Source organism: Artibeus jamaicensis, unplaced genomic scaffold, assembly GCF_021234435.1.
Source record: "Artibeus jamaicensis isolate MK-2021 breed Jamaican fruit bat unplaced genomic scaffold, CSHL_Jam_final contig_464, whole genome shotgun sequence".
Taxonomy (NCBI): domain Eukaryota; kingdom Metazoa; phylum Chordata; class Mammalia; order Chiroptera; family Phyllostomidae; genus Artibeus; species Artibeus jamaicensis.
This window is the reverse complement of record NW_026521842.1, coordinates 13,294,989-13,321,937: the sequence shown is the minus strand read 5'-3', so window position 1 is coordinate 13,321,937 and position 26,949 is coordinate 13,294,989. Positions and strand designations below refer to the sequence as shown.

General features: G+C 43.4%; 1 protein-coding gene across 4 annotated transcripts in view; it reads right to left on the bottom strand.

Moving 5' to 3' along the window:
• Positions 1–26,949, bottom strand: part of WDR59 (WD repeat domain 59) — a 126,228-nt gene that overhangs the window by 67,880 nt on the left and 31,399 nt on the right. For all 4 annotated transcript variants that reach the window (XM_053666598.1, XM_053666597.1, XM_053666600.1 and 1 more), the window contains exons 6-15: positions 26,831–26,868; positions 23,572–23,660; positions 19,752–19,868; positions 16,312–16,389; positions 13,538–13,694; positions 6,483–6,562; positions 5,363–5,495; positions 4,709–4,833; positions 2,904–3,068; positions 54–149 (exon numbers count right to left, since the gene is read on the bottom strand). In XM_053666598.1, coding sequence (XP_053522573.1) covers positions 54–149; positions 2,904–3,068; positions 4,709–4,833; positions 5,363–5,495; positions 6,483–6,562; positions 13,538–13,694; positions 16,312–16,389; positions 19,752–19,868; positions 23,572–23,660; positions 26,831–26,868 — 1,078 coding nt within the window. The remainder of the gene's footprint in view (positions 1–53; positions 150–2,903; positions 3,069–4,708; positions 4,834–5,362; positions 5,496–6,482; positions 6,563–13,537; positions 13,695–16,311; positions 16,390–19,751; positions 19,869–23,571; positions 23,661–26,830; positions 26,869–26,949) is intronic.

The following is a 26,949-nucleotide window of genomic DNA, read 5'->3' as shown; positions in this document are numbered from 1 at the left end:
GGAGGAAGGGACGAAACAAAACACCAGAGCTCAGGCTGGCATAAGAACCTCACCACGAAAGACTCAAGACAGGAGACGAGCTGGCGCAGGCAGGGCTCCAGACAACTCTGGTTGCGTTTCACTTTCTGTAGGGAGGTGTCTTTCAGGATCTGGAAAAGGCACAAAACGAGATCAAGAACAACAAACATACCTTCTCCTGATTTACTTCTACTTTTCGAAGCAGTCGGAAGCACTGAAGACACCGGCAGACTGGAACGCGGCCGTGCCTGAGGCTTCCCACACAACCCCCTACTTTCCGCCTCCACAGGCTCAGGGAGAAGGTTCGTTTCTGAGCCCACTTCAGGAAGCCCCGTCCCCAGCCAAGGCAGGCACACACGCTGGTTCTGAGAGGGCACGTTGCTAGCGATGGAATGAATACTCTGTTTGTAGTGACTTCCCCTCCTTTCCTCCTCCCCTGCCCTGCTCAGGTACTGAAATCTCAGTACTGTAGAAGTAATACCCTCTGGGCTGAACTGAAAATTGCTCTGAGTGATACATACTCATATAAGCCAAGGGAACAGATTCCGCATTAGTGAAAGTTGTAACGTATTATTTTTTTGGTTGTTTAAAAATACAAACCCCATCCTGCCCTGGCTGGTGTAGCTCAGTGGATTGAGCATGGGCCTGTGAAGCAAAGGGTCACTGGTTCGATTCCCAGTCAGGGCACATGCCTGGGTTGCGGGCCAGGTCCCAAAAAGGGGACACATGAGAGGCAACCACACACTGATGTTTCTCTCCCACTCTTTCTCCTTCCCTTCCCCTCTCTCTAAAAATAAATAAATAAAATATTAAAAAAATACAAACCCCATCCTTTTAAAGCACATGCTGTACATACAAATTGACATACACACATGAAGACAGGCATGTAGACTGGACCCATGCTGCCCAACATGGACATCATCACTTACACGGGCACGCCCAGCCTGTGAGTGTGGCTGTCGGGGCTGAGCTGTGCTGTTAAGTGTGAAATTCACACCAAGTGGAAGACTTCATACAAAAAGTGTATATTATCTCAATAATGTTAATTTTCATGTTGATTGCACGTTGATATACTAATACGTTGGGTATATTAGATTAAGTAAAAATATTATTGAAATTAACCTCCTACTTAAAAATTTTTATGTGTGGCTACTAGAAATTTTAAAATTATATGTGGCACACATTATATCTCTACTAGAAAGCACTAAATTCAACCCTTAAACATTTAAAAATTTTTATTTATTTTTATCCTCACCTGAGGACATGCTTATTGATTTTAGAGAGGGGGAGAGAGAGGGAGAGAAACATCAATCGGTTGCCTCTCGTACACCCAACTGGGGACTGAACCTACAGCCTAGGCAGGTGCCCTGACTGGGCGGAGACCTTCCGGGTTACGAGACAATGATTCAACCAACTGAGCCACACCAGCAAAATCCAACTTTAAAGACACTACTAATCCTATCATTTTTATAACTAAAAGAAAAATCTGTTTTTTGTATGTCTAAATAAGACAATGAAATATTCAAATTCCAAGTACAAAATGTCAACTACCACAAAACCTGAGTAATTAGCATTTCAGAGATCCTTACGATACCTGAAAAATGTCTTGGCTACATAACTAGGTACAGTGTCAGACGGATACTTGAAATACCAGGGGGAACGATTTGTAAAGTGTGTGACTGTATAACCACTATGCTGTATACCTGAAACTACAAAAAACAACATTGAATATAAAATCTAATTGAAAAATAAAATAAAAATTTTATTACAGATCATACTCCAAGAAGATAAAGTACATATGAGACAAATCAGGCCAAAAGTGAACAGCTTTCAGCGAACTTGGTTTTGTCAGGACAACTCAGTTACTTCACACGTGATGCTGCTCGCACTGAAGAGGGCATGTCGTCCCAGCCCGTGGGGCTTTCTCAGGAATTCTGCCTGACTCGCTCTGCATGAACTGACAAGTCGACTTTCTGAACCTGCAGGGTACAGACCAGAGGCTGGGCTGTACCTCCTCCACTCAGCACTGCCATCCTTTCACACACTCGGGGTCCCTTGAGGATAGCACTGTCTCTTTTTATGGACTGGATTTTTTTAAATGACCTCGTGCTTTTTTTCCCCCTGATTATAAAATATCTTTTCTTGCCCCAGCCAGTGTGGCTGAGTGGATGGAGCACAGTCCCATAACCAAGAGGTTATGGGTTTGATTCCTGGTCAGGGCACACACCTGGGTTGCAGGTTTATCCCTGGTCCAGATAGAGGCATGTGTGACCCCCAGTCCGACGTGTACAATCCCCCATCTCAGCATGGATCCCTGGTATGGGAGTGTATGAAGGCAACCAATCAATGCTTCTCTCTCACTGATGTTTTTCTCTCTTCCTTCCTCTCTATCTCCCTCTCTCTCTCTAAAAAAAGCAAATGAAAATATCCTTGGGTGAGGATAAAAAAATAATAATAATAAAATAAAATATCTTTTATCTTCATAATACATTTTGCATGTTGTTTCCAGGTAAATGAAATTGCATTACAAGGCTCTTAAGCTGGGATTGATACTTAGTTTTAATGAGATCTCTGAACAGTTTGTACATAATTATAGAACTGCATATTATTCATATCTAATATTTCCAAAATTATATGTAACATTGTGCACGTTTCTGGGAAGGGTCCATGGTTTTCATCAGACATTCAAAGAGTGCCCATGACCCAAAAAGGTCAAGAGCCAGTGCTCTAATGTATTCCACACAAAATGAACAGCAAGTGTTAACACTGCAGTGTGTCAGGACAGATGACTTTCATTCAACTCTGCTACTCGACTCAGGTACTCATGCTCACAGGCAGAGCTTTCTTACAAACAGCAAGGAGAGTAAGTGAACGCAGATCCCCACCTTCAGCAGCTTGGCTTTCATCGTGGACGTGATGGTGGTGGGATGGATGAACTGGAAGGAGGGGGCAGCATTGTTTGGGTACTGTGCGGGGAACTTGACTAGCACCTTGACACGATGGTTGCTGCAGTGCACCGACACCGTGCAGCTCCTGTCCGCTGCGTCCATCTGCAACGGACAAATCGACAACTGTTCTGGAGACGCACCAGAAAGGGTCTTCAGGTACAAATGGACTTAAATTCACTAACTGAATGCTCTTAGTTCCTTCAATCTCTGAAGATGAAGGCAGAATCTCTAAAAACAAGTTAATTTGGAAGATTTGGACAACTCATTAATTTCGGCACCAATTTATTTCCCTCTTTTTAAAAATTCATTTACTTTTTTATTATTTTTTTCCATTTCCATTTCTTGCCCCATATCCTCTGCCACCTCCACCCAGCCCCCCAGCACCAAATTAGTAAGTTCGAAAAATTCTGACTTAAAGCTTCATCCTAAAGTTGTGAGGTAGACTGAAACATACTATTTTGAGAAAGGAAAATAGAGCAGGAAGAAGTTAAACACCTAACTCAATTTAAAAAGAACTCCTTGGAAAAATCCATACAATGGCCGGATTAGTGGCTGCCCGGGCTGCGGAGAGCAGAGGGTGGGGAATAGCTGCTAATGGACACAGGGTTTCCTCTGGGCTGGTGAGGATGCTCTGGAATTAGACAGTGGTGATAACTGCACAACCTGTGAATGCGCTAAGAGCCACTAAACTATACACTTTAAAGGGTTAATTATGGTACGTGAATTATATCACAGTAATTTTTAAAAAGCACTCCTGGGAATCAAGATGTCCTTCTTAAACTAGATCACCAGGTATCCACACTGTTTTCAGCTGGGACAAGGGTGTATAAACTGAGTTGATATAGATAACCAATTAATCTAAGAATCCTTCATCTCTTTCCATTTCTTGTGCTGCCAACTAGAGAAGACATGTAGGGCACAGTGAAAAGAGTCACATGTGTGGCAAATCCTGGGACCTGAGTCCAAATGTTACCTCCTCCACCAAACAGCTGCTGACACTGGACAAGTCATTTCACCTTGTAGTGTCTCCACTTCCTCGTCGGTAAAGTGGGGACAAAAAGCACTCAGTGAAGAGTTGTTTTAAAGGCCGAATGAGATGATTTGTAAGTGTACATATCTACGACTACTGTTAATTAAATCTGGGCAAAAGAAAAACTAATTAAGTTTTCAAACTCCTTTATAGAGAAAGAGACAATCCTCTGAAGCAAAGAATTTCGATATCTGCCCAAAAGGAAAAGAGTAAACCTCTCCATGTGTGAAGTGAACAAAGAGGTTTGGTCACTTACTACAGATTCGTACTATGAATCTAAATCATCAAAGATATACCAGCTTTAAGGGAAGATTGGACAACAAAGCACAAAAAGCCCTGATGAGTCAGGAGGGTTCACTTCCAAACTCAGCCCTGCCACTAACTTCACCAGTCACCTGCCAAATCGCTAAGCCCTCCGGGATCTAAGTATCTTCACATATAGTAAAAGGGGGTGTTGGAGCATCTAAGATTTTATGACACATGCCCATCAGTTAATCCCTTAGTTCATCTTATGAGAAAGTAATATGGTTAGAAAAAAATATCTGCATTTGTAAAACATCAGTCTCTTTAGAAAATCTAGGAAATAAAAACATAAAGAGAGAGACTTCTCTGTTAGAGCAACAAAGCTATTTGCTAGCTGAAATCATAGCTGAAATAGTCCCTTCTCCCAACAATTGCCATCCGCATGATCCACACATTAAGCTTGGAGTACCTCCACGTTGACATTCCGGATCTGCACGTTGATCAGGGAGAACTCCTGTTGCAGAGTCTGAGGCAGTCCTGGTTGATATGATTTCTTCTCTTCCAGCAGATTGCTCAGGGGATCTTCCTTTAAGACTAGCAAGATAAAAAAAAGATGAACAATGAAAGGACAGCAAACTCACAGTTATTAACAACCACACCTAAAACAAAAGCAAACCAAGAGGACAGCTAGATCAGGAGTGAACCACAGAAATGAAGATCACATGGAGGGTTAGCAACAGGGGAGTGGGAGAAGGAGAAGGGGGGAGAAGGTACAGAAAATAAGTAGCATAGATGGTAGATAGAAAATAGATGGGGGGAGGGCAAGAATAGTAGGGGAAATATAGAATCTAAAGAACTTGAGACATGTGGTCATAAACTAAAGGGGGGAATGGTGGGGGAAATGGAGGGGGTGTGCAGGGTGGAGAGGAATGAAGGGGGGATATAAAACAACTGTAATAGCATAATCAATAAAATATATTTTTTAAAAAAGACTAGCAAGAGAGAGCGGTTCAATTGTTGGAAGCATCTTTAATACTGAGTCAGAGAGCAGCTCTCAGGTATCTCTTACAGCTCTGAACTGCATAGAGGGCCCCTCCTCTAAAACATCAGTGCAACCAATTACCTTCTTCCTCTCCGTGGCTTGAGCTGTGCTGATGCTCCGTGTCTTGAGTGTGAAGGATCTTCTCTGGTTCCGGCAGAAGAGAAATGCCCTCGATGAACTCGTCAACACCATCTAATATGTCATTTGCACAAAGCTGCAACACAGGGTAGAAGATCTAGGTCTAGAGAAGCCAGTGGAAATGATTATCATACGTGGTTAAAGTTCTGACTTAAAAAGGGGAATCGCAAAGGATAGATTTGTCAGACAAAAACTGATACAATCAATATAGGTTTTATCCATCGCCAACTCTCTCTGGTTAAATATATAGGAGAAAAGACTCTATTATTCTACCCTGGAATTTTTCATCCTGTTCATAGTTTACGCAAGCCTCAGAAAACATTATTTTAAATTCTAAGCCTTGCTGGAGTTATTCAGTGAACCCAAAAAATATCATAACCTTCAGAGCATGTAGAGCAAATGGTGCTTTTTGGAGCAAATAGATTTAAAAGGCAACAGGGTGATAATTGACCAAAATGCTCAAGAATGGCTTCGTACTAAGCAGTGCTGCAAATTTTACCCAGCATTTTCTATCCATTCTATACAGACTGTGGGGAAGGCAATACAAGTGACTCTTGGGTCCTGCCTTCAGAAATGCAGCCACCAAATGGGAAGACAGAATCCTGAGATGAGGCAGAGCAAAGCAGTTCATACCAGGTACCATGTGGTTCATATAAAAAACAGATACGACCTATGGGGCACAAATTGGAAAAGGCTTCATAGAACAGGTGTCACTGATGGACTCAGAAGGCTCTAAACACTGGGTGAACTTCCTAGCCCATTTAGAAGACAAAGAAATGAAGCCCACAGGCCATTTGCTCCATATGCTACCCACACCATCTTATACCAGAACACAAGATGAAAAGACATTCAGGATTTTCAGCCTTTAAGTGCTGAATACTGAAGTTGGCTCTTGAAGACCTCAAAGCCTCAGTGTGGCATGCATAAGCTGCTGGGCCAACCGGCAAGTATATATTAAATACCTATCCAGTATCCTCTAACTTCCATAAATACACATTTTGTATTTTTTTTAAGCCTGCACTGTATCCGGTTACATTCCTCCACAACAGCAATGAATACATACCCTCTGCATCTGGGAATCCACCCGCCACATTCTCAAGGTCTGATCTCGGGACCATGTAACCAGCTGGTAGTCCTTGGACCCTAGAAATCACCAAATAAAAATCCTGGAAATTTTTCTGGATTCAATACCAATTTTGCTGTAGGTTGCAATGGAGTGAGAGTCACTCATTCATCCATCCATTCAACAAATATTTATTGAACATATATACGCCAGGCACTGTTCTAGCCACTAGGACTATAGCAGGGATACAACAATCTCTGTCTTTATAGATCTCACATTCCAATGGTAGAAAGAGACAAGCAAATAAATATATAATAAAATCTCTGGTAGTGAGAGTGTTATTAAAAAACACACAGCATAGACGGATGGGGGAGCTATTTTTAGACAGGACTCTCTGAGGAGGTCACGTCTGAGCAGAAACTTAAGTGCAGTGAAATAATAACTGGCAGATTAGCAGGCGAAGAGCGATGCTGGGGTTTAATGTCACATTAAACTTTCACCTCCACAAATGTTCTTTCATATGCTCCAGAGGAGCCAGGGATGAATAAAATTTTTGTAAAATAAACTGTTTTAAATGCATCACGACATCTTACTGTTTAAAATAATTTTTGGTAAAAAGATGTATGCATCTCTTTGTAAAATAAATCTTTAACATTCTGAGTTGGCCAAATTATATTTTCACATATCAGGTCTGGTCAAAAGAAGGTTATTCTGAAAGGCTCAGAGTGCTTTATGAAGGATCAGGACACGTCAGGTAATTATCTAGAATCTCCACAGATCTTCAGGAAGGAAAGAATTTAGAACCAATTTCACCCAATTCCCTCTCCCTCCCCTGCCAATTCCCTCATTTTACAGATGGGATACTGAGGAAACAGAGACCATGGTCTGTCCAAGGTAAACAGGGTGAATAAGGGACAAAAGTCCCTTTCCTTCTCTGTCACTGCCTTCAGTCAGCGTTTTACTATGCCCCTGTGCAAACCAAGCAAGACAGAATTGACTCTGAGCCTGTTATAAGTTCCACCATCTAGACTCAAGTTCATGGCAACAACTTTCTTATTGCCCATCTGGCCTCTTTTCATGCCCCTGACTTTGAAGAAAAGTTATACCTAAGTCCTTTCTAAACCCAACTCCTCTACTTGTGCCTGTGGCCAATTCCATCTCATTCCCAATGGCCACTGCTATGCCACATACTCCCTTTCCCGTGTCTTCTCCTTGCCTTCAAACAGAGAGGGCAACAGCCTGTGCCAGTCAGCCTAGCCTACTCCTTGCCTTTGGAGGCACCTTCATTCACAAAACCAGTCCTACTGCCTCTTCAGCTACTTATAATCTAGCTTCTATCCTCTATCTGGCTTTGGAACTCCTCTCTTCATGGTTATGTGGCTTCCTTGGTGCACAGTTAAGTGCTGTTCCCAATGCTGCATGTTAATCCTTCAGCAATACCTGAAACCAAGGGCTGCCACCTCCCTCAGGAAGCTCCCTCTTCCCCTGGCCACAACGTTCCGATTCTCTTCCACCTCTCTGCGAGCTCCTGCATCGCAGTGAGAACCGGAACCAAAGCTTTAGGTGGTCCAGTAAAAACAAAGAAGATATGGCCATAAATATGAAAAGTAAAATACAAGAATACATGAAGGATGATTATATTCATAAAAGGTTAAAAAACAAGCAAACCTAAACAATTTTGAGACTTCCGCTAAGATGGCGGCATAGGTGGAGACGCCTCCTATGTATGCTTGTGTGCTTCCTCACACAACCAAGTTTAGAGACAACTCAATAATAGCAACAGAAAAAATAGCCAGAACACAGAAAAATGAACTTTTCAGAAGTCTGATGACAACAAATTCTTCAGCCTGACCGGTAAGAGGGGCGAAAGCAGCAGCTGGCTCAGTCAGACGTACTCAGGCACGCGGAATCCAGGCGCAGGGTTGGACCTGGTGGGCAACTCAGCAAGCAATCGCGGGGAAACAGCGAGGGAGCAGGGCTGTGGGTTGACTGTGGTCGCGCAATCGTGTGTGGATAGACAAGCAAGGGAGTGGGCGATTGGACGAGAGCCAGCAGCCCCAGCGGCAAGGGGCAGCGGAGGGCACCGCCATTTCCACGCTCTAACTCCGCCTCCACGTACAGCGTCATAATCCAGCGACCCAAGTGGCCCTGCCCCAGTGAACAACGTAAGGCTCTGCGCGTCACGCAGCTGCGAGAAACAGCAGAGGGGGCCGCCATTTCCTCGCTCTGACCCCGCCTCCACATACACAGTCACAACCCAGCGACCTGGGAGTCCGAGGCTCTGCTCCTCATACTTAACGGGAGCAAACAGACCAAAAATGCCTCAAGAAGATCTCAAAGCCCCAGAGCCTATAAATCTAAGCCATGAAGAAATAGCAAAACTCTCAGATGCACAGTTTAAAACACTGGTGATCAGGATCCTCACAGAACTGGTTGATTATAGCCACAAATTAGACAAACATATGAAGGCGAAACTAATTGAAATGAATGGAATTGCACAGGAAACCAACAGCAATGAAAAGGAAACCGGGACTCAAATCAATGGAGTGAACCAGAAGAAAGCAAATAATGGCCAAACAGAAAAGAGTCAAGAAGCAAGAATTCAAAGAAATGAGGAGAGTCTTAGGGAACCTCCAGGACATCTTTAAACGCTCCAACATCCGAATTATAGGGGTACCAGAAGGGGGAAAGGCACAGCCACCAGTGGAAAACTTATTTGAACAAATAATAAAGGAGAATTTCCCCAATCTGGCAAAGGAAATAGACTTCCAGGAAATCCAGGAAGCTCAGGGAGTCCCAAAGAACTTGGACCCAAGAAGGAATACACCAAGGCACATCATAATTACATTAGCCAAGATTAAAATGAAGGAGAGAATCCTAGAAGCAGCAAGAGCTAAGGGGACAGTCACCTACAAAGGACTTCCCATCAGACTGTCAGCAGATTTCTCAAAAGAGACCTTAACAGGCAAGAAGGGGCAGGAAAGAAGTATTCCAAGTCATGAAATCCAAAGACCTACATCCAAGATTGCTCTATCCAGCAAAACTTTCATTTAGAATGGAAGGACAGATAAAGTGCTTCTCAGATAAGATCAAATTCAAGGAGTTCACCATCACCAAGCCCTTATTATATGAAATGTTAAAGGGACTTATCTAAGAAAAAGAAGTTAAAGAAACATGAACAGTGAAAGGACAACAAACTCACAGTTATTAACAACCACACCTAAAACAAAAGCAAACTAAAAGGACAGCGAGATCAGGAGTGGAAACATAGAAATGAAGATCACAAGGAGGGTTAGCAACAGGGGAATGGGAGGAGGAGATGGGGGGAGAAGGTACAGAAAATAAGTAGCATAGACAGTAGACAGAAAACAGATGGGGGGGGCAAGAATAGCATGGGAAATATAGAATCTAAAGAACTTGAGACACATGGTCATAAACTAAAGGGGGGTAATGGTGGGGACGGGGTGGGTAGGGTGGAGGGGAATGAAGGGGGGGGAATAGAACAACTGTAACAGCATAATCAATAAAAAATAAAAAATAAATTGAAAAAAAAATTTTTGAGAAATGCAAAAATGAGTGGTAAAGCTAAAAAGATAAAAACAAATCACTATACAATAAGCATTAGGATAATGTTTACTTCTGGAGGAGAGGGGATTGTAATCAGAAATCTTTTGGAGTTCCAACAATGTTCTTTTTCTTGACCTTGGCTGTGGTTACAGAGATTTTCACGTTATAATTATTTTTTTAAATTCTATGTGTTTTATGAAATTTTCTAGATGGATGATATATTTAACAATAAAAAGGAATTTAATAGAACACCTATAATTTGTACTCAAAACTTCACTACTGGCTAGACAGTCCCAATTTCCACAATTCATCCCACTGGCATATAGATATAGATAACTGAAAACTGGTTACTAAACACTTTTCATTTATTTATTTATTTATTTATTTTCATTGATTATGCCATTACATTTGTTCTATTCCCCCCTTCATTTCCCTCCACCCTGCACACCCCTCCACCACCATTCCCCCCCTTTAGTTTATGACCATGTGTCTCAAGTCCTTTAGATTCTATATTTCCCATGCTATTCTTGCCCTCCCCCTATCTATTTTCTATCTACCGTCTGTGCTACTTATTTTCTGTACCTTCTCCCCCCTTCTCCTTCTCCCACTCCCCTGTTGCTAACCCTCCTTGAGATCTTCATTTCTATGTTTCCACTCCTGATTTAGCTGTCCTCTTAGTTTGCTTTTGTTTTAGGTGTGGTTCTTAATAACTCTGAGTTTGCTGTCTTTTCACTGTTCATATTTTTTATCTTCTTTTTCTTAGGTAAGTCCTTTTAACATTTCATATAATAAGGGCTTGGTGATGATGAACTCCTTGAACTTGATCTTATCTGAGAAGCATTTTATCTGTCCTTCCATTCTAAATGAAAGCTTTGCTGGATAGAGCAATCCTGGATGTAGGTCTTTGGATTTCATGACTTGGAATACTTCTTTCCAGCCTCTTCTTGCCTGCAAAGTCTCTTTAGAGAAGTCAGCTGACAGTCTGATGGGAAGTCCTTTGTAGGTGACTGTCCCCTTATCTCTTGCTGCTAAAATGAAGGATTCTCTCCTTCATTTTAATCTTGGCTAATGTAATGATGATGTGCCTTGGTGTGTTCCTTCTTGGGTCCAAGTTCTTTGGGACTCCCTGAGCTTCCTGGATTTCCTGGAAGTCTATTTCCTTTGCCAGAATGGGGAAGTTCTCCTTCATTATTTGTTCAAATAAGTTTTCCACTCGTGGCTGTTCCTCTTCCCCTTCTGGTACCCCTATAATTCAGTTCAGATGTTGGAGCGTTTAAAGATGTCCTGGAGGTTCCTTAGCCTCTCCTCATTTTTTTTGAATTCTTGTTTCTTCATATTTTTTTGTTTGGTCATTTTTTCTTCCTTCTGGTCTGCTCTCTTGATTTGATTCCCAGTTTCCTTTCCATTACTATTGTTTTCCTGTGCACTTCCTTCATTTCAATTAGTTTAGCCTTCATATGTTCCTCTAATTTATGGCTACAATCAACCAGTTCTGTGAGCATCCTGATCACCAGTGTTTGAACTGTGCCTCTGATAGGTTGGCAATTTCTTGTTCGCTTAGATTTATCGGCTCTGGGGCTCTGAGTTCTTCTTGAGCCATGTTTTGATCTGTTCGCGCCTGTTACGTTTCGGGAGAGGTGCCTTAGGTGTTCACCAGGGTGGGGCCACCCAGGTTGCTGGTTTGTGAAGCTGTATGTGGGGGCGGGGTCAGAGAGAGAGCACTGGCGGTCCTCTCCGTTCCCTCCCAACCCGTCTGCCTCACCGCTTGCGCCCCCCCCCCACCTGTTTATCTGCATGCAAATGTGCAACCATGGTCAGCCTGCCGTCTTGCGCTGGGGCCTGCGCCGTCTGTCTCAATGCTCATCCTTTCACTGGTTTATCTGCGTGCAAATGCGCAACCGTGGTCAGCCAGCCACCCCGCGCCTTCACTGTGTCCACCCGTTGCTACCCCACGCCTGGGATCCACACCCTTGGCTGCGTGCCAGGGTCGGGGGATCTTTTTTGCCCAACCTGCTCCGCTGCTGGCTCTGCCCCTCTCACCGGTTTAGCTGAGCAGTTCGTTGTTGTCAGACTTCGAATTGTTCAATTTTCTGTGGCTGAGCTGCATTTATTGTTGCTAAAACTTTATTGTTTTTAGATTTGGTTGTGCAAGAAGGCAAAGTGTTTCCACCTACGCCTCCACCTTGGTGGAAGTCCTCCACACTTTTCATTTCGATCCAAATCTACGGTCCAACCTCTCCCTGCCGGACCGTAGGGCAATAACATCATCTGTCCACTAGGGCAAAATGCACGAGAATAAGTTGAAAGCCAAAGTCAAGCATGCAAATTAATGGGGTAAAGACCAAGCAGACTCATGTTTCTAGAAGCAAGAGAGATTACAGAAATAAAGATAGGAAAACTAAGAGGATGATCAAGAGTCCTTTCAAAAATAACCCTGGGTGCCAACAATTAAAAAAAAAAGACTTAATGGCTGTTGTTTTAAAAAAAATCCTGGAAGAGGTTTGTGAGCGTCACAAACAAGCTAGGGTCTGAAGACAACTTCTCTAAGCCCAGGTCTACCAGAGACCAATCCTGGGCTCTGGACAAGTCACACCACTCCACCGCCTGGCTCTCCTTCTACAATCTGGAAAGACCAAGAAATAGACTTCTGTAAAACGTTTAGAGAGCGTGGCAGGAAGATCTCAAGAAAAGAGAGGCCGCAACTACAACCATAAGCTGCGCTGGTGGAGAAACTGAGGCAGAGGGCTTTCTAACTCCATTGTACTTCTGACCCCGCATTAGTGAGGGCCAGCTGATTAAGCTGCAATAACAAACAACCCCACATCCCAGTAGCTTTACAGGGAGGATTTCATGTACACTCTTGTATCTCTACCATCTACGTCATCCTCACTCCTTATCGGAGCATTTCCACCTGGAGTTTCACCAGCTGCCTCGGCAGAGGCGATGAGAGCATGTAATTGCACACTGGCTATTAATACTTCAACCCAGAAGAGACCACATGACATTTCATGTTTCGTGTTCAAAGCATGTCATTTGACCAGACTGATCTTCAAGGGGATGGGAGGTAAAATACTATGATGTAACTGTGATGAGACCAGGACTTTGTGGTGGGCAGTGATGACCTCCGGTCTTCCCCGCCAACAGAGTGGCAAGGAACTACTGCCAGAAGCTTCTGAGGGTAGTGACCCCAGAGTGTTCAGCCTTAGAAATGATCCAAAAGCAAGTCTATCAATTCTGTACAGACCAGTTCCACACAGGGGAAAGACTACAGAGTGTACCTAAGAGAACAGGAAACTCAGGAGAAGAATCACAGCCCACACACCCCTTTATTCACCTGTGATTAAAGGCGGCAGACCCCTGATTCTCTCATTCCTAAAACCCAGCCCCGTTTTGACGCCCTCCTCACTGGATCACAGAGCCAACCCTCACCGAGCGCTGCTGAACAGGGCTCCAGAGGACATCAGGCGGCGGTCCTAGCTCGCACTCACCTTCCTTCTGCTTCCTCCACTGGAACTCCAGAACCACATCATCGTGCCCCACAAAGGTGTGGACTGGGGTGTTCAAATCAAAGACGTTCCACAAGAGAAGACTGTTCTCCCTCCGCAGCTGGGGAACCATCACAGTCACTAATCCATTGCTGAAAGGCTATGGCAAGAAAGGGAAAAGCAGGTGATTATTCCAGGGAATATTGTGTCAGTAACTAACATGGAATTCTTTCCTAGAACAAATTGGATGCTGGAAGGAAGGTCCCAATCCAACCGGGGAAAATTTTTCCAATTGCCAAAAATTGATCATCACATCAACTTTTTCTTTTTCTTTGCTTCTGGGAGGGACCACATCAAGTAAAAAAAAAAAAAAAAAAAAAAAAAAAAGCTAAGCCAAATACGTGAAGAACTTCAAAAAATCTTTAAAATAAGCAAATGACTCTTGCACACAGGAACACACTGTTTCAAACCCTAGCCACTCTCGCACAGCTCCCTCTATGAGTTATTGAGTGCCCTCCTGGAGTGCACATACAAGATGCCCTTGGGGGAAGCCCGGAGCAGCAAGCATAATTCCTGTCTGATGGACATGCATCAGGGGCATAGCATCCACCTGAAACAAAACCTCCCCACGGCCCCCAATACCACAGCTATTCAACAAAACCCTTCCAGTTAAGTTTGAGGTCTGACGGCTTTTCTTATCAACACCCAGTCTGCTGGGTAGCTAAGGAGCCCATCTGATTGATAATTAGACACTGTTCTTTACGGAATAAACCATCCCCACCTAAGAGCACATTTATCAACACCTGTCCTCTGGGTAGCACTCCTGGACTTCTCTGTTTATTTTTTTAAGGCAAACATGTTAATCCAGAGAAGTGTTTTAATTCATAAGAACAACCAGAGCATTATGCTAAGTGAAATAACCCAGTCACAGAAAGACAAGCACTGTATGATTTCACTCATATGTGGATTCTAATGAACAAAAGAACTAACAAGAAAAACGAAGACAGATTCACAGATAGAGACCAGGCTGACAGCTGTCAGGGGTGCGGGGAGAGGGGCCCGAGCAAAAAAGACAAAAAAAAAAAAAAAGAACATCTGTTGCTGGTAAGTGTTCCCAGATGCAAAAGCTACACTTAACACCCAAACTCTCCTCTACTCCGCAAGGCCCCAGGGCGACACGCTCCTTAATGGACAAGCTTCATTCGTCTCTGTGCTCCCCTGCAAACTGACTCTAAGAGAAATATATTACCTCTGATCAGCAGCTATCAAACTGGCAGTAGAAAAATTGTTTGGAGGTTGAATATACCCCTATATCTGTAGCATTTTGTGGTTTATAATACACAATTTTTTCAAAAGGAGCGCGTTCTGTGCATGTCCTAAGTGCCACTGAATTGCTCACTTTAAAATGATGGCTTTTCTCACAATTAAAAAAAGAAGGCATCCTGAAAATTATTATTCATATCTTACAAAGGAGAAAACCGCTGCTCAAAAACATCAAGTTGCTTGTCCAAGGCCACACAAATATTAAATGTCTCGCTGCAGCATTATTCACAATAGCCAAGATATGGAAACAACTTAAGTGTCCATCAATGGATGAATGAATAAAAACGTGGGGGTGGTGTGTGCGCGCGCGCGTGTGTGTGTATGTATATATATATATATATATGCATACATACACACACACACACACACAATGGAATATTGTTCAGCCACGAGAAAGAAGGAAATACTGCCACTTACCACAGTGGAGATAAGCCTTGAGGGCAGTACACTAAGTGAAATAAGTCAGACAAAAAGACAATAACTGTGCTGTATCACTAATACATGGAATCTAAAAGAGCTGAACTCAGCTCTGGCGGGGCAGAGCTCAACTGCTTAGAACTCAGCGCTGGTAGAGCAGAGCTCAACTGTCCTGACCTGCTAAGGTTGCAGCAAGGTTCGATTCCCATCAGGGCACATACAAAAATCAACCAAGTGATGCATAAATGTGTGGAACAACAAATTGGTGATGTTTCTCTCTCTCTCTCTCCCTCTCCCTCCCTCCCTCCTCTCTTTTTGTAAAATCAATCAATAAAAAAAATTTTTTAAAGCTGAACTCATAGAAACAGCAAGTGGAATAGCAGTTACCAGGGCTGAGGGGTGAGAAAGAAGAGGGGACGTCATGAAGAGGGTACAAACTTCAGCTACACAATCAAGTTCAGGGGCTCTAACGCACAGTATAGTGACTAAACACAGTAACACTGTATTATACACCTGAAAGTGATGAGGAACGGTCATGACGTGATGGAGGTGTTAGCTAACACTAAGGCAGTAATTGTTTTGATCAACACGTTGCACGTTTGGAACTTACACAACGCCACATGTAATCATAGCTCAGGAAAGCTGGGGGAAACAATTAAGTAGCAATGCTGGGCCCCAAACCCAGGTCTTCTGAATCTAAAGCCAAAGCTCTTCCCACCACAACCCACTGACCCCAAGCCCTCAGCCCTCTGCTTCCATCTCGCCCTCCTCCCTTGCCGTTACGGACCACCTTCACACGGCCTAGCTTCCCAGTCTAGCTGTGGTGAGCAATGCTAGTACAGATTCCTACCCAACATTCCAAGGGCAAATTTTTAACTACAATTAGATAACACCTTTTATACCACCATGACCACCTTTGGTCCCACCCCTAAATCAAGAAAGAAAGAGAAAACAGCCTCATAAAGTAAGTTAGAAATGGCCCTTGGGCCCTTGAGCCTAGATGGAAGTCCCCCAGCGTGAGACGGGGTCACACTCACAGTGTATCTGGCCTTCCAGACAGGCACCTGGCAAGGGAGAATATTGAGGTATTTCCGAGGCTGGCGGTAATCCCAGAACTGGAAGAAAGAAAGCAGGATAACTGTGAAATAAATGCCATTAAAAAGCTCAACCACTGCCCTGACAGGTGTGGCTCACTCAGTTTGATGGGCATCATTCCACAAAGCAAAAGGTCACCAGTCTGATTCCCAGTCAGGGCATGTGTCTGGGTTCGGGTTCGGTTTCCAGTCAGGGTACATATAAGAACTGGCTGATCAATGTTTCTCTCTCACATCGATGCTTCTCTTCCTCCTTTCCCCTCTCTCTAAAAATAAATACATAAAATCTCTTAAAAAATAAACTCAACTACTGAAATAAGAACTCAATGCGTTTTGTCCTCTGAGGCAGGGGTCCCCAATGCCCTGGCCGCAGACTGGTACCAGTCCGTGACCTGTTAGGAACTGAGCCACACAGTAGGAGGTGAGTGGCGGGTGAATGAGCTAAGGAACAGGTCCCTGGTACCAAAAAGGCTGGGGACCGCTGCCCTGAAGGTGCATTTCAGCAGAGCATTTCAGTTAGAACCCACGGCCCAGCACTGTGACAGAGACAAAGAAAAGCTCCGTCTCCCATTTATAAACTTTACAGGAGAACTTCCGGACTTCAAGAGGACCACCCTTGGGGCAGATCCCTGCCAGCCTGCTGTTCAACAAATGTCACTCTAGCCAAAAGGTGAGAGTGACATTTTTCAACCTGTATGTATCACTTTTACACCAAGTAGGGTAATTTAACCAATAACAAAAGCTGAAATGTACTGACTACTTACTGTACTTCAGACAAATGTTTAAAGTTTTTATCCCATTAAATCATTACAACAACCCTATAATGGGTGTTATGAATCTTTTTTGCAAATGGAGAAGCTAAATTACTAAACCACGTAACTTTCCCAAGGCCACACAGGAAAAGGGTGGCTATGTGACGGTCTGCGTGCCCACCAACCCACTCACACACACGCACTCGTTCACCCACTCCTACATGAAAGTTGTAGAACTTGAAGTTGCAGTTACACAAAGGTGAGCCAGGTACAACTCAACCTTAGAGGTGCCTGTGCTCTCAATGCAGAGACAAATACACTCAGAGTTCGAGTACTTGTCATGAAAGCCCAAGGTGGCAGAGCACCAAAGGCAGGAGGGCCAAGGCTGGAACTCTGAACTACTAAGGTATTAAGAAATTATTTTCACCCTGGCCGGTGAGCTCAGTTAGTTAGCGCATCATCCCTGAGTGCCAAGGCTGTGGGTTTTGGGCACATACAATCCATGGTCAGGGCACATATAAGAATCAACCAGTGAATGCATCAATAAGTGGAACAAATCAATTTCTCTCTCTCAAGTTTTTAAAAATTATTTTCAAAAACATGCCCTGGCTGGTGTGGCTCAGTGGACTGAGCACGGGCCTGCAGACCAAAAGGTTGCTGGTTCAATTCCCAGTCAGGGTGCATGCCTGGGTTGTGGGCCAGGTCCCCAGTTGAGGGCACATGAGAGGCAACTGATCCATGTGTCTCTCTCACACATCGGTGTTTCTCTCCCTCCCTTCCCCCATCTCTAAATCTGGAAAAGTTTGGTAGTTTCTTTAAAAGTTAAACACACACCTACTCTAAGACCCAGCAACCCCACTCCTAAACATCTGTCCCAGAAAACAGAAAATTTCTACTCACAAAAAAGTCTATACATGCATGGTTACAGCAGCTCCATTCACAACCACCAAAAACTGGAAACAGCCAAACGTCATCCAGTGAGTCAACAGATAGATAATAAAGTGTAGCACAAAAGGTATAAGAACCACTGATTCTTAAGATGACTTGGACAAATCTTAAAGATGTTATGCTGAATGAAAGAAGTCAACCTCAAAAAGCTACATACTGCACGATCCCACTTTAATGACATTCTCAAAGGAACAAAAACTACCGAGATGGAGAACAGAGCATGGCTGGCAGAAGTCGGTGTTGGAGGAGACAGCGACCATAAAGGGTGGCATGCGGTAATTCTGGTTCATCTGACAACTTCTTTTCGCCAAATTCAGGCCCCATGTTCAAAGTTAAAAAATTGTTAAAAGATGTCTTTTCCCTCTATACTACTTTTGGGTTTCCCAGATGGCTACAGGGTAAACTATAACTTGCTCCCTCAACTTACAAAAGAAGGGAAATGAGAAATAATTAGGTATGCTTGGCATTCTCCAGATTTTTAATTAGTTAATTACAATGCTTTCCTACTATCAAGTCCATATGTGAAAAACTAGCAAACAAAAGCGAAGTTCAACCTCCCCTAGTTAATTATCTACAAGTACAACAGTATTACTATGAATGCATTTGAGTTGTTGACTTTTCAGGTTAGAGAGAAGTACATCTGTGTACATCATTTACAAAGACTGGCATGACAATTAGCAAAATTAATCCTTAGTTTTTAAAGGTTAGGGGTATGGGGACAAAATCCAAATCCAAAACAAACAAAAAACACTTCTGGCACATAAAAGTAAATTACAATCCTAGGAGATTTATAAGCCTCAAGACAGAAGCTAACTTCTAAGCCATAGTATAGAATTCTAGTTTTGCTGACCAAACCAAAAAGTACGTGTCTATTTGAATAAAACAAAGCATTAAATTAATGATGCCGAATCACAAAATTGCTAAGCAAAGCTCTGTGGTCCAATCTCTTGTCCTTCCAGGCACAGACCTGACCACAGGGAAGAATATAGAACAAGGCTGACTCTGTGCCCTGCATCCTTTCGGACACGGAGGCACTTCACATCCCCCGCACCCCCATCAAAAGAAACACAAACAGCAAGAAACACTACACTCTGAAATAAACCAAAAATAATAGAGTCACCAAAACCTTCAGCATTTCCTGTAAGTTAGAAACTCTACTGAAACAACCCTGTTCCTGGCTTCTGCAATGCTGATGTCTGAAGATGTCATAATTTTGCCCATACAATAATCATGCGGAGAAAACTGCTGGTTTTCCGCCCCCGAGGGACTACTTGTAAACTTGATAACCTTAACAAGTCTGTGGGCTTTTCTCCTTTATACACATATCTGTTGTGGGGTTTGGGGGGATTTTTTTGTTTTTGTTTTGTTTTTTTGCTGATCCAGTCCTTCTGAAATCTGACTTCCTGGCAACTGCTTTACCAGTAAATGTCTTTTCCTTTAAAAGCTTTTGTTTCTGACCTCCTTTCGCACTGGGAAAGGAACAAAGTCCAGGAGCCACATCAGATATATGCTACTACCTCACTCCTGCTGGTCTACTTAGCCAGGTTTACTTGCTCAGCTCCCCAAGATGCACATGAACCCCTGAAACACACACATAATGCTAACATCCTGTAGCTTTCCTTCAGAGGACAGTGCTGTCTCCCCAAGACAGCTCCCCAACTTCCCCAACGGGGTACCACTCACCTTGACAGAATTGTCTTGACTGGAGGTAGCAAGAATGTGCTCGCTGTCTGGGTGCCAGTCCAGGCCATGGATTTTGGAGAGGTGGGCTGCCAGATATTCCACTGCCGTACTGGGTTTCTGCAAAGGATCAGCACGGAGTGTCGGCGAGTTAGAAAAGATTCACTGAATGTCTACCTTATGACAGTCTGCTGGGTGCTAAGTGAAAATACAAAACTACTACAGATACTGTGTCTATTTTTAAAAAGCCACTGTTTTTGTTTACCACAAACAACAATACTTATCTAGTTCTCCTTCATGCATGCTCTGTACATGGGCCTGGGAGCCTGACTTCCTTCTGCTCCAGCCCCTGCATGGCTTCAGTGAAGGATAGGAGATAATGGGTGCTTTTGCCCTTTAGTATCTCAGTCCGTAATTCTTTTTTTTTAAGATTTTATTTATTTATTTTTAGAGGGGAAGGGAAGGAGAGAGGGAGAGAAATATCAATGTATGGTTGCCTCTCCTGTGTCCCCCCCTGGGAACTGGCCTGCAACCCAGGCATGTGCCCTGACTGGGAATCGAACCACAATCCTTTGCTTTGCAGGCCCACACTCAATCCACTGAGCTACACTAGCCAGGGGCTCAGTCCATAATTCTTGCTTCCCTTCCTCACAATCACCTAAGAAGAGGGATTGTGACATCCAAACAGATGCAACCTCAATCCTATGGCTAAAAGTGCCAATATTAATGAGATCAAGCCCCCAAAAGAGAATGAACACCCATCTCAAAAGAAAACAATACACGATTAATAAGCATATTTAAAATGAGCAAGCTCAAAAGGAAATCTAGGAAAAAGGCATTAAAACACTAAAAAAGTCCTTGGTTGGTGTGGCTCAATGGACTAAGTGCTAGCCTGCAAACAAAAGGGTCACTGGTTTGATACCCAGTCAGACACATGCCTGGGTTGTAAGCCAGGTCCTCAGTAGGGGCGCTCAAGAGGCAACCACACATTGATGTTTCTCTCCCTTTCTTCCTCCCTTCCCCTCCCCTAAAAGTATTAAATAAAATCTTTAAAAAAGTTAAAAGATATTTTAAGCTATCAAATTAGAAGATATCGATAAATAATAATGCAGTGAGTCTGCATTTATCACTGAAAGTATACATATAAAATACCACAACCTTTTTGGGAATAAAATTTGACGGTTTCTATCAAGAGACTTAAAATTTTCCTTTTTTAAGGGAATAGTCCAAATTCACAAAAAGTTTTAGACACAAAAGATGCTCTTCTTGCTGTTTTATGGAACACCAGAAAACCAGAGACAATACAAACAGTACATGGAGAATAATTAAAAATTTAAATCAATTATAATACAGCTATCCAATACAATACGATACAGTCATTAAAAGTTGTACTTAGGAAAATGAAAAAGTATATAGAACTATGTATGTGATAGGAAAAACCACAGTAAAAAGGCAGAATAAAAAGGCAGAAAAAAAAAGGCAGAATAAAATAAAATATCAAAATGTTACCATCTGGCCCTGGCTCGTGTGGCTCAGTGGATCGAGTGCCAGCCTGGGAACTGAAAGGTCGCCAATTAGATTCCCATTCAGGGCATGTGCCTGGGTTGCAGGCCAAGAGCCTGGTTGGGCCGCGAGAGAGGCAACCAATGGCTGTTTCTCACACATCAATGTTTCTCTCCCTGTTTACCTCCTTTCCTTCCCCTCTTTTGAAAAATAAATAAATAAAATCTAAAAAAAAATGTTACAATTTGTCTCTGGGCAATAAGACTATAAATGATTTTTATTTTCTCTTTTATATTTGCTACAAAGAGCATGTATTACTTCTATAATTAACATTAGTCTCTGAAGAAAAAAAATTAATCTCTAAGGTTAAAGCGTACAGTCTCCAGAACCAGCCTCCCTGAGTTAAATCCTAGCAGCAAACTGTGCCTCAGTTTACTCATCTGTATAATATGGATAAAAATAGTACCTACTTTAAAGACTAGTTATAAAGAGAAACAATCCAACACACACAAAGTTCTTAAAACAATGCCTGTGCCTAATAAATGCGTAGTAAGCGTCAGTACTATTAGTCACACGGGAGCTTAGATAAAATCCAGCACTACCACCAACACTGCACTTCTCAGAGCCTCTGAGGCTTGCTGCCGTCGGTGCTGCTTTGACTCTAGAAAGTGCTGGAGAAGTAAAACCGACGAGGTTTACAATCCGTGCAGACGGATTTACAGATTGTAAATCTATACACGAGGTTTACAATCTGAGCAGACGTCCTATGTATTAACAGCCAAAAATGAAGTTAAAACCTTTTAAACAAAATAGATAAAAGGCTTGCTGAGGGCAGCCAGGGTGATCAGTGGACCAATGAGAAGAGTAGGAGGGAGAGTCCAGTGGTACGTACCACAAGGTAAGGAAGACAGGTACCGTCTGAAAAACATGTACTGACAGAGTTCCTTCGCCTATGACTCTGAACACAGTCTGTAGCAAACAGGGATGCACTACAACTGACCACACTTCTTATTTAAACCATTCACTATATTTAAATGCCATGCTACCATTTAAATACTATGCTAGTATTCCTTTTCCTATAGGAATACTATAAGAAAGGAATAAAACCAATTGCCAATTTAAGAAATAAAGAGGATAGAAGAATGGCTATTACAGCCCTGGCTGGTATGGCTCAGTGCATTGAGTGTCGGCCTGCGAACCAAAGGAGGGTTGCCGGTTTGATTATGAAATTACCTTCTCACTAAGAGCTGCCTGAGGCTCAGTGAAAGCTACCTTAGTACAAGCGTCAGCCTGCACGCCGCTTCCCCAGCAGGTGCTGGCACCCAGTGCAGCAGACCCCCAGTCTCTGCTTCACTTCCCTGTCTGCTCTACAAGGGAAAGACTTTATCCCCTGCTAGCAAGCAAAGGGAGCAGCGCAGCCAGAAACAAGACTGAGACTTTCCAGTCAACACCTGAGTTGGGACAGTCTGAACAAGTCTCAGGAAAACCCCAAAGTAGATTCTCCCCACGACGGCTTCAGATGTCCAGTTGGGGATCTCCGGTGCCGGGATTTCACAAAGCAGGAAGCGGTATTTAGACCCCAGATCTTACAGAAGCCCACTGCTCTACCGCACTATTACCCAAGCATCTGGCAGTTAGATTTGGTGGTGGCACCTTCCCTATATCATTGCTGTCACTGATGTCAACATACTTTCCATTACAAACGGCCATCTACGGGCCCCGCCTCTTTCATGCTTGTCCGTCACATGAACTCCTGCAGGGAGAATATGTGGTCTGCAGGCTCTTTTGAGGCCAGTAAGACAGCTAGGCTTCTAAGGGAGGATTTATTTATGCAGCTGATACTCCGTGCCTCAGTGATTTATACCAGAGATATTCGGGATGGCACACGTCCTAGAACGACTAGTTTTCACTTTGCAGAGTGGGGCAGTTGACCATCCTAGCACAGTGCCAGGTCCCCCAGGCTTGCCCTGCTCAATGATACACCCACTATCATCATCTTTAAAAATAAGGAAACGGGGGCTTGGAGAAGTGTAGTGACTCGCCTGATATCACACCTAGGAGGCAGCAAAATGGGACTAGCCTCAGTCAGGCCCAGCTCACTTCCCTACCCACTGATCATAATGCCTCACTTCCCTACCTTCCTTCAACACCAGTTTGGTCAGGAAGCAAATGTCATCTGGGACTGTGATCTTAACGTGGCAATTCGCCACACTGCATTGGGGACCCTAGATTCAAGACAGGTCCTGCTGCTCACAACACCCTCTTCCTACCTTCTGGGAGCAATTAAAGGCCAATTGGGAGGAAAAGAGAGACTACTCACCCGCTTGTCCCATATCCGTACATCCCCATCGTGACTGGTGGCAAGGCAATTGGCATTTTTTTTATTCCATTTGACCTGTGAGGCACCGGCTGCAAAGAAAAATCAGGGGAAGAAAGCTGTGCTCTCAACACCTTCGGAACCAGGGGGCAGCACATCCAGGGCGCTGGATAATGAGCTCTGGCTGAAATCAGCACAGAACCCTTCAAGCTTCTGTAACTGCACCAATTCTACCATTACGTGCAAATAAAGCCAACAAAATCAATGAACTAAATAACACCTGGGAACAGGATGCGAGTCAGCTAATTGAGGAAGTAACTTCCCTTGGGAAAAAATCTATAGGTTACCTCCAAGCAGCATGAGCAGAAAATGCAGCTTCTTAGAGAGAAGCTGAACGTGGCTGGTTAGTAACTGACTCATCACACAACCTGGCCTTTGTCATCTCCAATGACCACACTTGAACTTCCACCCATAGGAGCCTCAGCTCAACGCCTGCTCCTTACTTTTTGTTTTATTTTTTCTAGAAACAGTCTTGGAAAACAAAGCCCACAGCTGAAGCTCTGATGAAAAATAAGCCCCAGTGTTGCCCAATTCTGCTCTCAGAGGGTTATGTGCACCCCTCTGAGTGGCAGTTAGATTTGGTGGTGGCACCTTCCTTATATCATTGCTGTCACTGATGTCAACATACTTTCCATTACAACGGCCATCTAGGGCCCCCGCCTCTTTCATGCTTGTCTCCCCACCTCCCCACTTCCCCATCCGTGGACAGACACGGCCGCTGGCCCCGTACTGAATCAGGCATAGGAAACACCCAGGCCTTTCCCACTCTGCAAACACAAAAAACAACAGTGATAAAAGAGTTACTACTACTCAGGAGAGGAGGCACAATGTAAGATGACAGAAGAGGCTGAAAAACGTGGAAAACTGGGAAGTAAGAGCAACTGTAGCTGACTCTTAAAAACAATCAAGTTAGGTTACACCAGAACCAAACCACGGTCCTCCTTCCCACCTGTTGTTATTCTGGCTCAGACAGTACATGATATTTCTGCTTTGACAGCTCTCCCTTTGGGTGGGTGTTTACTATTGAGGACAATAATAAACGGCTGTGGTGACAGCAGATCTGGGCTTTGCGGAGCAATGTGACCCAAGAAGTCTGGGGAGCATGACAGAGAAAACAAACACTCAGAATCTAACAGGAAACGGAGTTAAGGCCCAAGACTTATCTCTGCTTCATTTTGGTGAAGGTATTTGTCTTTTGTTGTGTTTTTTTTTCCTTGAGACACAGGGCATGATAAGTCATCTAAGAATAAGTGGTAGAGACCCTTACAATGAAGAAAGGGAGTGTATTACTTAGTAAACCCAGGGTGGGGTTTTTTTGTTTTTTGTTTTTGTAAGAAAGCAGTATCAGATAGAAAATGAGTAACAAGAAACTGCTTCATCTCCACATGAGAGCAACTTGAAAAGTTCGAAGAAAAGCTCTGGCCAGGTGGCTCAGTTGGTTGGACCGTTATCCCATATGCCAAAAGGTTGTGGGGTGATCCCGGGTTAGGGCACATGCCTAGGTTGCAGGGTTCATCCCTGATCAGGGTGCAGATGGGAGGAAACTGATCGATGCCTCCCTCTCTCTCTCTCCTTTCCTTTCTCTCCAAAATCAGTAAACATATCCTTGGGTGAGGATTTTTTTTTAAAAAGTTCTAAGAAAATGCTTTTCCCAGTGGGGGATCCATCAGGCCAGGGAGCCCCCTCATTCACCCCACTGTACTAGGACCGAGATGCCAGAGTCACACAGAGGTCCTGACTATGAGTCCTCAGACACAGACACCACTTGGGAGCACACACAGACGTGTCCTTACTGACTCCCCACTCTGAAGAGCACTCCCAGAGAGTTGGGGGTCACAGAAGTGGGGGGCAGCAGTATCCGGGGCTGCCACTCTCAGGGCACATTGGAAGGGGCAGCTAACAAAGGCCTACAAGCCTTTCGGGTGCCTCTTCCCCCCCAGAGCAGCTCTACCACCACTGAGAAACCTCACTTAGGTACAAAAATGAAAGAAGTCTCCCACTTCTATTTTTCAGAAGGACCTATAACAGAAAAGAAGACAATTTAAACAAGTGGGCTGAAAAAAAGAACTATCTTTGTTTTTATGGTTCCTCTATGACCATCCTTAATTTTTAACTTAGAAATTTATTAAGTGGAAATTACAAAGTCAGAGGAATGTAAGCAAGGCATTTATAGGATGAATGTAACCAAGGCACCAAGGCAAGACTTAAGAGACTGATATTATATGTTTCTACCAAGGATGACTGGACCCCATTGCTGAGTAAGGTGCACCAGCTCTACACCCAGCTTCGACTCTCAGGAACTAGTGGGCATGCTCCACAACAGCCCGGTGCGGACTCCCAACAGCAGTCGCTTCCAACTGAGCAGTGAAAACAGGAAGACCAGAGAGGAATTTCAAAGACTCAGTGCGTCCATATAAAACAATTCCGCGGAGACGCAATCAGCATCATCTAGATTGTGGGGAAACCACAAGACAAACCACCTGGTTTCTTCAATAAACAAACTGCAGAAAAAGAAAAACAAACCAAGAAAGGAGAGGGAGAAGAACCCTGCAGATTAAAAAAGATGGGCAATATATCAACCACTTCCAAGTGCAGACTTTACTTGGATTCTGATTCAAATAATTGTTAAAAACAAAACAAAACAAAACAGAGCGAGACTATTGCGGAAATCTGAATACTGTTAAATGTATGATGATAATAAAGAGCTATTATTAATATTTTTAGATGTTAATAATATTTTTAAAAGAATTCGTCTCTTGCAAAAAAAAATGCTTCCTAAAATATTTGTTGATGAAATAATAGGATACCTGGGATTTGCTTCAAAATCACCCCAAAGAGGACAGGATGAGAGGTCGGACAGGGGATGGAGATGAAACAAGACTGGTAGTATGTTGACGATGGTTGGTGCTGGGTGATGAACACAAAGGCACTTCATTTTATTCTATTTTTATATACATTTGAAATTTTCCCAGTAAAAAGTTTAAAAACAAATCCATTTGGTTTTTGTCTTTGTATTGTGAAGTAAGTTCCGGACCTTAACTCAACAGCACCCTAACTTCTAAGAGCAGCCTGAAGCAAGCAAGCCCCTTGCAATATGGGGTTCACAATTTCACTTTATCCCTGATGAACCGTAGGGCAGTCAGTGTGAGAGCAAGAATGGAAGGGAAAGAATAAAGACAAGCTGGGGGGAGAACACACTCACCTACAGCAGACAGTGCAATGGTAGGTTTCCTTGTGTCTCTGAAATATAAAAGTCCGAAGTCAAATGCCCAATTCATATGCCATATCCACCTGGTGCTTTTCACCCTCTGCACTTTCCTT